Here is an 11,289-nt window from a genome sequence, read left to right as displayed (position 1 = left end):
TCATCGCTGTTAAGAGACTACAGCTTTACACCTTTCCATTAACAAATGACTGATTGATTGGTTTATCTATCCGATTGTAATAATGTCCCCTCGCATCTGTCCTCGAAAGCTCACAGCGTGTCTGTCTTTCCTCCGATATGGAGATTGTGATGTGCTCTATTGTGAAAACACGGTAAAGGTAAAATGGTTTGTTGGATTATTGTGTGTTTGACGACAAAGAGCAGCTTTAGTTTTTCTAGCCTGTAATCTGCTTTTATCTTCTTTAGAGGTTAGTTTGGTGGTGATAAGGACTGAAACATGTTTTTCAGAGCACACTGAGAAATCCCCACAGTCAAGGGCGATTTCCAAACACTTAGATTGTATGTGCATTTGTACAAGAGCACTGTAAAAAATGATTCATTGAATTTACTAAAAATTAAGGTAAGTGTTTGCAATCAATTTATTTTAACTGCATTTAAGTAAAAAAAAAACATTTGAAAGTTAGTCAACAAAATTTGTTTATTAAATGTAGCTAAAATAAATGGATTGCAACCACTTACCAGTGAATCATTTTTTTCAGTGAGTGTTTATCTAAAAAAAACATTATGTATGAAATGCTTACACTGTAGTCAAAAGGTTTCGAATGGTAAGATTTGTTTTTTTTTTTATGTCTCTCCTGCTCACCAAGCCTGCATTTATTTATTTAAATAATTGTTTTCTATTTGAATGTGTTTTAAAATGAAATTTATTCTTGTGATTTCAACGCTGAATTTTTAGCATTATTACTCCATTCACATGATCCTTCAGAAATCATTCTAAGATTTGCTGCTCAAAAACATTTATTATTATTATGTTGAAAACAGCTGAGTATAATTTTTTTTTTAGGTTTCTTTGAGTAGAAAGTTCAGAAGAACAGCATTGATCTGAAATCGAAACCTTATGTTATAAATGACTTTATCACCACTTTTGATCAATTTAAAGCATCCTTGCTAAATAAACGTATTAATTTCTATAATTTCTTTGCCACAATAAAAATATACTGACTCCAAGCTTTTGAATGGTATAGTGTTTGTTACAAAAGCTTTTTATTTCAGATTTTTATTTTATTTTTATTTTATTTCTATTCATCAAAGAATCCTAAAAAAACACTTAACTGGTTTAAATATTATTATTATTATTATTATTATTATTAATAAAAATAATAAGCGGTTCTTGAACAGCAAATCAGCATATTAGAATGATTTCTAAAGGATCAAGTGACACTGAAGACTGGAGTAATTATGATGAAAATTTAGCTTTGATCACAGGAATAAAATAAATTAAATATATTCAAATAGAAAACTGTTATTTTAAATAGTAAAAATATTTTAACATTTTACTGTTTTTCTGTACTTTGGATCAAATAAATGCTGGCTTGATGAGCAGAAGAGATTTATTTAAAAAAACATTAAAAATCTTACTGTTAAAAAAACCTTTGACTGGTAGTGTATATTAACTAGTCATAGTGCATAAATAGTTTGGCTTTATGATTAAACTAGACCTTTTGATAACACCAGTGAATGTTGATTGAAAATAGCTTTTTCTTAGTCTAGTTTTAGTTGAATTGATGTAGTGGTTAACATCATGCCGGACAATAAAACAGGTAATAAAAACCCAGAGACTTATAATGAATCAAAGAGACCCAGAAGGTCCAGGACTCTTATAAGTTGAGTCTTAAAGTTTTTTGACGACGTTACACTCTTAAAAATAGTTTCTAGAAGGGTGTTTTTGCAGTGATGCCATAAAAAAACATTTTTGGTTCCCCAAAGAACCTTTCATTGAACAGTTCTTAAAATAACTGCTTTGAAAAAACATTTTAAAAATCTAAAGAACCTTTTCTGCATTTGAAAGGTTCCATGGATGTTCAAGGTTCTTCATGGAACCATCGATGCAAATAAAGAACCCATTATGTTTAAGAGTGTATGTTAAAGAAATATTTCAAAATACAGTTTAATAGCCGGTCAGTTCACCTGCAATTGGAAGTTAGACCCTGATGATGTTAACAAAACAGGTTCAATATCTTCAGTTGTGTTAGTTTTTTACCTGTACTGAATGTTCATACAGAACACAGCAACATAATATAAAATTGTCATTTGCTTTGCTCTAATAGTGTTGTGTTGTTTCAGCAAGAATAGTTTGCCAGCAGCTGCTTTGCGGTTCTGTGACGTTCCACCCGTGTCAAAGCCTGTTTGTTTGCCCCTCTAACAACACATACGTGCATTGTGTGGCATAAAACAATCTCTAGAAAGCTACAGCAGCCAGTTTGTTACACCATTTGACCAGATCCACAGGATGTCAGCACGAGTCATGAATGGCCTGCTGTGGCCAGATGATTCAACAGGTTACAGAGGCCAGCGGGTCAGGACTAGGTTTTGTGGTCCATAAAGGGTAAATCAGTGCTTTCATGTGGTTTAAAGGTCTTGTGTAGCCAGAGTTTTAACATTGCGGCTTATTCTGGCCAAGAACTGCCCACTTTGACCAGAAGAGACCATCTGATTGACAAAGAGACCAGCCATTCATCTTTTAATGTGATGTTCAGCAGTTTATATGCAATAATAGATCTTTTTTCATGGTTCGTAGAAGGTGCTTAAAGTGCTTGAAGTACTTGAGTTTGACTTTTTGGAATTTAAGGACTGGAAAACCCTTGAAAATAGCAATATTCCTGAAGAGCAGGGTTCGTACGGGTGCTTGAATTCCTTGAAAATGCTTGAATTTTAATGTAGTGTTTTCAAGGTTTGAAAAATGCTTGGATTTTGGATGAAGTGCTTGAAAGTGCTTGAATATGCAGTTGCATCGGTTTCATATTAATTCGCTTTCATACTAAATAGTTATTTTTTGTTATGCTTATAATATGTAAAAAAAAAAAAAAAAAACAGCTCCGCTGGAGTGTGCACGTGAGGCTGTAGTGTGATCTGCCGGTCTTTCTTGATGCGCGCCCTCTGATGGAACAGAGCGGTAGATAAAACATGCCAGTTATCAGGAGGTTGTTGCATCAGTCCTTGATGGCTTGAAAATGACAAATAAGAATTATGTTTAAAACGAGAATTTGGGGATCGCAAAATTGCCAGCCCGATGTCCCGGGGCTATTGTGTTTTCCAGTAGGGCTACCAAAATGTTTCACCGGAAATCTTAAAGTAGTGGGCTCGTGCTAGTCATTACAAACTCATCAATTTAGCCGTATCAAAGTTAAGGCCATAAAATTTTTTAAATGTATTAAATAGTATAAGAAAAGGCTTAATTATAAGTTTAAGAGTTAGGGACGGAAATACGATAATCGCGATAGGGCTGGATAAAACTTCAAATGGGAATGATGTCATACTGAATAAACATACACACTGCACGTTTCAAAGTCAAAACGCGGCACGGATGTCTTTATATGAATGTATCTGAAGGGAACCGACTGTCCTCAGAAACGTGTCTTTGGCATTTACATTTCATGCCTGATAAAACTGCGTTAATGCTGATTTGTGTACAGCCGTTACTAGGAAACCGTAAAATTTCAGCACTCCTAAAGCGCCCCCGTGACAGGGAATGAATTTGCGAATATTCAGCTGTTTAGTAAGATTATTACAAATATTGGCCCATTTTTTTATGCAGCAAACACATAAGAGTTGTAAATGTAAAAGTTATGTGCTTTCTAAAAATCTAAACAATTAAGACAGTCATATTTGTTTTAAATAAATTATACTTGATATATCCATTTTAAAGGTATAAAGGCTGAAATGCCATTGTATAAGATGTTTTGTTTTTGCGAAAATCTGAATTATAAATCGTCATTTTATGGCTTAATGTTACTGTACATTGTTCAACCCCACTACGGTGTTCATTTTACTTGTGTAGCTCTTAAAAAGGGTCATAAATTGCCTTAAATTGATATTTAAAAATTCTGCAGATACACTGTAAATAATGAAAAAAAAAAATACCTTGATATTTGTGAATAGAAAATCAGATAGAAGTCTAAATGTCAATCAAAAATATTTTCAATGTTTAAAAAATGGTCTTTTTTCATTTGGGCCAGTTAAATTGTATTATCAATTTTATAGTGTCTTTTTGACTACCTTTTAGTACTTTTAGGCTGAAATGTGAAATGTATTTGTGAAAATCCTTCCAAGTTTTAGAAAGTTTTCAAGTTTTAGAATTTTAGTTTATCATATTTTTTTTTTTTACAGTCATTTTATACCAGTCATTAATGTGTTACCATAGACATTGCACTACTCCACTCATACAGTATTACTTTTATTTGTGCAGGTCTTAAAAAGCCTTTAAATTTTATTTTTTAAAATACTACAGATACTCAGTAAATTATATTAATTTTATATTTTAAATTATATAATTTGTATACTGAATGGTGACTATTAATATGGGGCAATGTTATATGAAATCTAGACAGTTGTTTTTTAATAGCACAATAACATCTGATTTAAAATTAAGAACTCATGTATGTGAATAAGTAATTTACCACAGTGCTGGAAAATCTTGAAAATGCACCTTGAAAGTGCTTGAAAAGTGCTTGAATTTTACTTTGGAAAAGGTGTAAGAACCCTGGAAGAGGGACCTGAAAAGTGCTTGAGTTATTAAAAGACAATGGGTCTATGAAATACATATTTAATTTTGTTATAGCACATATCTTTTTTATGCAAAATGCACGCAATTCAGAAAACATAACTTTTAATGTTAATGTCAGAAAACAATCAAGCTAAACGAGTAGTGTTACTGACAGTCATGTAAAACATGTCTGAAGATGCAAAAAGATGAACCAAATCAATTGAGTCATTTATGCTGGAACTGCTCCAATTGATTCAAACTTGTGACTTTGATCATTCGTTTTAAGTGATTCACTAGCAAAAACCAGGTCAAATTTATTTTTGAATTTCGACATCGTCGTTACAGTTTTAAAAAGCACGTAGTGATGGATAAAACAGAGCTTTTCGAGACTGAATCAGTTAAACCATTGCATCACAAAATGATTCACTATTTCAAAGCGCTCCAGTTGGATTGCGTATTGCAAATTATTTGTTTCAAATCGAGACTTCAAATCATGTATCACCAATCGTTTGATTTGCATTAAAATTTCGCATATCGCAAATGTTTAGTTTTAGATTGTGACTTTAAATCGCGTATCACGAATCATTTGATTCATGTCGGGACTTCTGATTTAGATTGGAAGGGGTTTGTGAATCATTTAGGGAATTGAATGATTCAAATCAAATGATTCGCGATAGAGCGCAGATCGTGAATCATTTGATTTAGATTGGATCTTCGGAGCAGATTTGTGAATCTTTTGCCTTAGATTGGAACTTCGGAGCGAGTTCGTAAATCTCTTGCTGTAGATCAGAACTTCAGAGCGTGGATCACGAATCATTTAATTCAGATCGGGACTTTGATGTGGGTTCACAAATTATTAGTTTTACATTAGGATTTCAGAGCGATTTCATGAAGCTTTTTTTCAGATTTTTTTCCCCCTTACAGTAGAAAACATCAAACCATTAATACAGTACAGTTATAAAAACAAAAAAGAAAGTATACACAAACACATCTCTTAATACAAATAACAGTGGTTTTACTATAGTAAAAGTGTAGTATACTTCATAATACTTTAGTAGTGCTTCACTTTATATTTGTGATTTTTTTAAATTAATATATTTTTATTTACCTCTTTATCTTTTTTTTTTTTTTAATTGTTCGATAAGTGAGATCTCTGATTGAAGTCCTTGAAAATAAAAAATAAAAAGTGCTTAAAGTCTTTGAAAGTCCTGGAATTTTGTTTTACAGTATCTGTATGAGCCCTGTCTTTTAATCTTTCGCAGTCTTTACTCTATTCACTTTTTCTCTCTTCTTTCTTTCTCTATTATGTTCACCTCTTTACTTCTCAGATCAATGTTTGATCATATTTTTGGCTGATGTTTATTTAACACACTTCAGCGTAGCAAGACACACTCCAGGTCCGACCCTTTAGATCCAGAGCGTGTGTGTGTGTGTGTGTGTGTGTGTGTGTGTGTGTGTGCTATCGACTCAGGAGAAGGAAGGGTAGGGTAAAGATTGGGTCACTGAGTTTCCTGTCCTGGCAAAAACAGGAAACCTGGCCATTGGACACATTCACAGTCACACTCGCTCCTCTCATCTGTGTCATCTCTAGTTTATTTCCTCCCTTCAGTTCTTTAGAAATCCTTTACCTGTCTGCTGAAAGCCCCTGCATTGTGTTTTCAGTTCTGATCTGGGCTAGTGTTGCACAATACACAGTTACTAAAAAGGTATCGCAATACCCTGCTTTTGAAAATGGTACCATTCCAGATTTTATTAGTACCGGTTCTTTAAGAATGCATTTTGATAAGAGCTGTATTTCCTGAGTAAAACACTGTTTAGGGCCCTATGATTACCACAAAGCGAAAATACGGACAGAATTGTGGGATCCAGCCATGAAGACGTCCTTTAATGTATAATGGGAAATATCATGGAATTTGCCTATGAAATTAAATGTGAATTCTGCACGTTCTGTGCATCTCTGTGTGAATGAATGGCACAGACATGTGGTTTTGTTTACTACACACATGCTGAAGAGCATGTGACACTCATAGTGTTAACAGATATTACTACACTCTAGAAAATAAGTTGTTTTAACTTAAAAAAGTAAGTGTTCATGCTGCCTTAATTTTAAGTTCACTCAACTCAAATATCCACGTTTTCATGTAGTACAATTTCATGTTGACCATTTTTTTTTTTTACTTTTTAAGTTAAACATTTTTTTCATAAGGGCCTATTCATTTAATTTGTGCCTTTGTTTTATTGTATTTGTCCTTTAGTTTGTTACTTGCATGTATGTTCTTATTATTAATGACAAAGATAAAATAACAAAAATGACACTGTAGGGAAAAAAGTTTCAACTTAAAGTGTTCATGCTGCCTTAAAAATTTAAGTTTACTCAACTCAAATATCCACGTTTTCATGTAGTACAACTTAACATTTCATGTTGACTAAACTTAAAATTTTAAGGCAGCATGAACATTTTAAGTTGAATCAACTTTTTTTTGGAAAATTATAAAACTGATTTCATAAGGGCCTTTGTCCTTTAGTTTGTTATTCACATCTATGTTCTTATTATTAATGACAAAGATAAAATAACAAAAATTACTACACTGTAGAAAAAAAAGTTGTTCTAACTTAAAAAGTATGTGTTCATGCAAGTGTTGATTCAAATATCCACGTTTTCATGCACTGTAAAAATGTTTCCTCAGTTTCAACTTAAAAACTTAAGTTTAGCAGTTGCCTTAAAATTTTAAGTTAAATCAACTTAAAAGTACTAGTCATTTTAACTCATTTTATTATCGTGAGTTGAAATGACTTGTAGTTTTAAGTTGATTTAACTTAAAATTTTAAGGCAAAACTGCTAAACTTAAATTTTTAAGTTGAAACTGGGGACATTTTTTTTTACAGTGTAGTACAACTTAACATTTCATTTTGACTAAACTTAAATTTTTTAGGCAGCATGAACACTTACTTTTTTAAGTTGAATCAACTTTTTTCTTTTTTCTTTTTTTACAGTGTATATCAATGATATCAATTGTTATTTTGAAATAAAACTATATCATAAAATACGATTTGGCATTATACTTTTAGCCAACTGACCAATGTAGCAAAGATCTCTACATATCTGTAGACTAGTTTCTCACCAAAGTCCTGTGTAGTGGCACTGACATGGGATTTTTATTTCATTTTTTTTAAGGGGCTAAAATGCTTTTTTTAATAGAATAACTATAACCTCCATTTTAAACATCATTTGATCACTTTTCCTGTTGTTCTGTGTTTGTCGTAGTATCGGTTCAGTAGTAGTATCGAGATATTTTAGTCAGGTATCATATCAACACTAATCATGGGCGAAATGCAGCTTGGCCATAATTGTAATGCAAGAACAATAGTCTGAGCTTTACTGATTATATCTGGAATGACTGAGAATCAAATTAAAGAGAGAAAAGCTCAGGAACTTTTACCTGTATGATCATTTTTAGACCCTTATGGTGTTCAGTTTCAGTTGTTCAGAAGCTGCAATCATCAGTCATGGTTTCCTATGTTGTACTATATAGTTGTACTATATTCATGCTGCTTTCATTTTGATCAATTAACGCTCTTCAGCATGAGCACTCAGTCGGCTAAAGATAAGAAATAATGTGATTAACTCTGTGTGTTTCAGGCCAGTCTGTCCATCTGGGGATGGGGGGGTCTGGGAGTCGTCCTCTTCCTCATCACATTTGGACCCTTTGCCATCTTTTATCTGGCCTTCTACATCCTCTGTTTCATTGGCGGGTAAGTGGATCGCAAATAAGAGTCATTTCAGTGTGCTTTAAGCTTTGTAAGACCTGTTGCTGCTCCAGTGTGATGATACAGTCTCTCGCTTCTCTTTCTAGGGGTTTTGTAGTGCTGCTTTTATTTGGAAAGATAAACTCAGAGAAACACCTGGAAAGGTGTGAACACTCCTACCTGCCATCAACACAGACGTCCGTACTGAAGGTGTGCAACTCTTGCTTGTTTGTCTTCCCTCTGAGTTTATTTTAATTTATTATATTTGCAATAACACTTAAAAGCATTTGTGTACATGTTTTTTTCTTAAAACGTTTTAATTAAATTGAATAATTAAGTTACAGAATGTAAGAATAGTTTAATGTAATAATTAATAATAATTTAAAAATAAAATAAATAATAAAATAATAAATGAACTAAATAAAAATAAAACATTTTAAATAAATGTAATAATTAAATTAAATAATTTAATAGTAATTTTAATGATAATAATAATAATAATAATAACAATAATAATTTATTAACATTTTTTAAATATTGGGCCTCTATAAAATATTTGATCTCAAATGGATTTATGATTTTTTTATAGATTTTTCATTTAATACTTGTAATTATCAAAAGTGGTTGTAATAAAAGAAAGTCATAAACCATTAACAATTGAATTGGTCTTTTAAAATGTAATAAAATACAATTTTAACAATGTCCTAACAATTTTTGGAAAATTTTGAACCAAAGTGCTGCACAAGAGTGTTTTTTGTTTGTTTGTTTTTGATAAAAACATGGAAGTAAAATTAATTTAATCAATAAAGTATGGCATGTAAATGTTTTTTAAACATTTTATTTTAAACTAAATAATTAAGTTATATAATAGTTTCATTAATTAATAATAATTTAATTTAATAATTAATCATCATAATAAATTAATAATAATAATAATTAACTGAAATAATTGAATAGTAATTTAATAATTAAAATAATTTATTTTAATAATAATAATAATAATAATAATAATAGTAATAATACTGCTACTATTTATTATTATAATTTATTAACATTTTTACAAATATTGTCCCCATATAAAAATAATTATTTCATAGGGATTTATAATTTATTTATGAATTTATGATTTAATGCTAATTTATTATCAAAAGTGGTTATAATCAAATAAAGGCATAAACCATTAACAATTGAATTGGTCTTTTAAAATGTATTCAAATAAAAAAATTTTTTTGATAAAGACATTGAAGTAAAATTCAGTTAATCAAAGTTTGACATGTAGATTAAAAAATAATAATTTAAACTGAATAATTAAGTTATATAATAGTTTCAGTAATTAATAATAATAATAATTTAATAATTAATAATCATAATAATTTAATGATCATAATTAAATTAAACCATTTAATAGTAATTTAATGATTTAAAATAATTTATTTTAATAATAATAGTAATAATAATAATAATAATAATAATTATTATTATTATTATTATTATTAGTAGTAGTAGTAGTAGTAGTAGTATTTTTTAACAATTTTACAAATATTTTATTTCCTAGGTATTTATGATTTATTTATGGATTTATGATTCAATTTAGTATCAAAAGTGGTTGTAATCAAGTAAAGGCATAAACCATTAACAATTTAATTAGTCTTTAAAAGTGTTTTCTACATTTTATTTACACTAACATTCACTGAAAAATCATGCCTATTAATACCAGAATTATTTTTTAGAAAGTAGATTGATTTTGTTTATTTTTACGTTGACTTTGAATTGCACTCATGTTCAACTCCTGAGTTTGTTCTGTTTGTTCGTCAGGTTTCGGAAGAGATGAAATCAGAGTCTAAACCCATAAAGATTGATCGTCGTCTGACAGGATCCAGTATCATAGATGAGCCACTGCAGCAGGTATGTCAACAAACCTGAACAAACAGATAAACGCGCCGGCTAAAAGTGCGAGTTCATGCATTTGAGGAACCTGTGGTTTCTCTACAGATGAGTTTGTCTCAGACTGTCAAGCTTTCGCTTCACAAACGCCGCTTGTTTCCGCCTGTGACATGCGTCAGATGCTGGATCAGCTTGTTTGAGAGTTTAAGCTAAACTGCTTGCTGATTTCATCCAGCAGTTAAGCACATGACACTCGTTTTCAGTCAGTGGTCTCACATGCTTTACTGAATCGGCTTTAGCTTTGCTTACAATGCATATATTCTGCTAGGGTCATTTTTTTTAAATGCTACACTTTAGCTTGTATTTGCTTCCTTAAAGGACACTTTTATTGTTAGACACCTATTGTTAGCTTCTTGCACCATAAAACCACAATTTTGATGTTGCACAACCATTTTACACCCTCTTTTTGACATTTGCAAAACAGGTTGTTTTACTATTGTACTTTAGGCATAAATGATGTGCCAGTGTCACTCAAGTATAAAAATTCACCATGCACATCAAATATTGGATACATTGGTTTACTTGTATTAGATTGAGCTGTAATTTTTAGTATTGAAATGAAGTTCAAGTTCATTTATTTATAAAGTACATTTAAAACACCCACAAGGCTGATCAAAGTGCTGTACATAAAAATCACACCATAAACACATATTGCAAAAATAATGAAACATATGAATAAAGTACATTTCTAACAACTTTTTGTTGTTTTTATACATTTTTTTGCATTCAGCTTAATAATAAAATAATTAAATAATTACATTAATTTCATAATTCATAGAATTCTGAATAATGTTTTAGTTTTTCTGCATTTATGATTTAATTAAAAGTTTAATATAATGTTATTTATTATAAAAAAAAATTATTAAAAATGTAATATTTCAATTATATTATAATAGAATTTGTATTTAAAATGTAATAAAATATTTAACAATCCGACTTTATGTAAAAATAAATAATTAATTTAACAATTTAATTCATTTAATAATGTTGTTAATATAATAATAATATTACAAAATTTCATGCAATGTACATTTT

The 11,289-nt window shown here is 30.4% G+C and overlaps 1 protein-coding gene across 1 annotated transcript; it reads left to right on the top strand.

Moving 5' to 3' along the window:
- Positions 1-8,191: 8,191 nt before the first annotated feature.
- Positions 8,192-10,407, top strand: LOC141289413 (sorting nexin-13-like; the record flags this gene model as incomplete). Its single annotated transcript, XM_073821512.1, has 4 exons — positions 8,192-8,316; positions 8,418-8,520; positions 10,126-10,215; positions 10,303-10,407. Coding segments are annotated over 4 exons (423 nt in total), but the record flags the coding sequence as incomplete, so codon positions are not given.
- Between the last annotated feature and the right edge of the window lie 882 nt (positions 10,408-11,289).

This window comes from Garra rufa, chromosome 17 (assembly GCF_049309525.1).
Source record: "Garra rufa chromosome 17, GarRuf1.0, whole genome shotgun sequence".
NCBI classification, from domain to species: Eukaryota; Metazoa; Chordata; class Actinopteri; order Cypriniformes; family Cyprinidae; genus Garra; species Garra rufa.
This window is presented reverse-complemented; position numbering and strand designations above follow the sequence as displayed.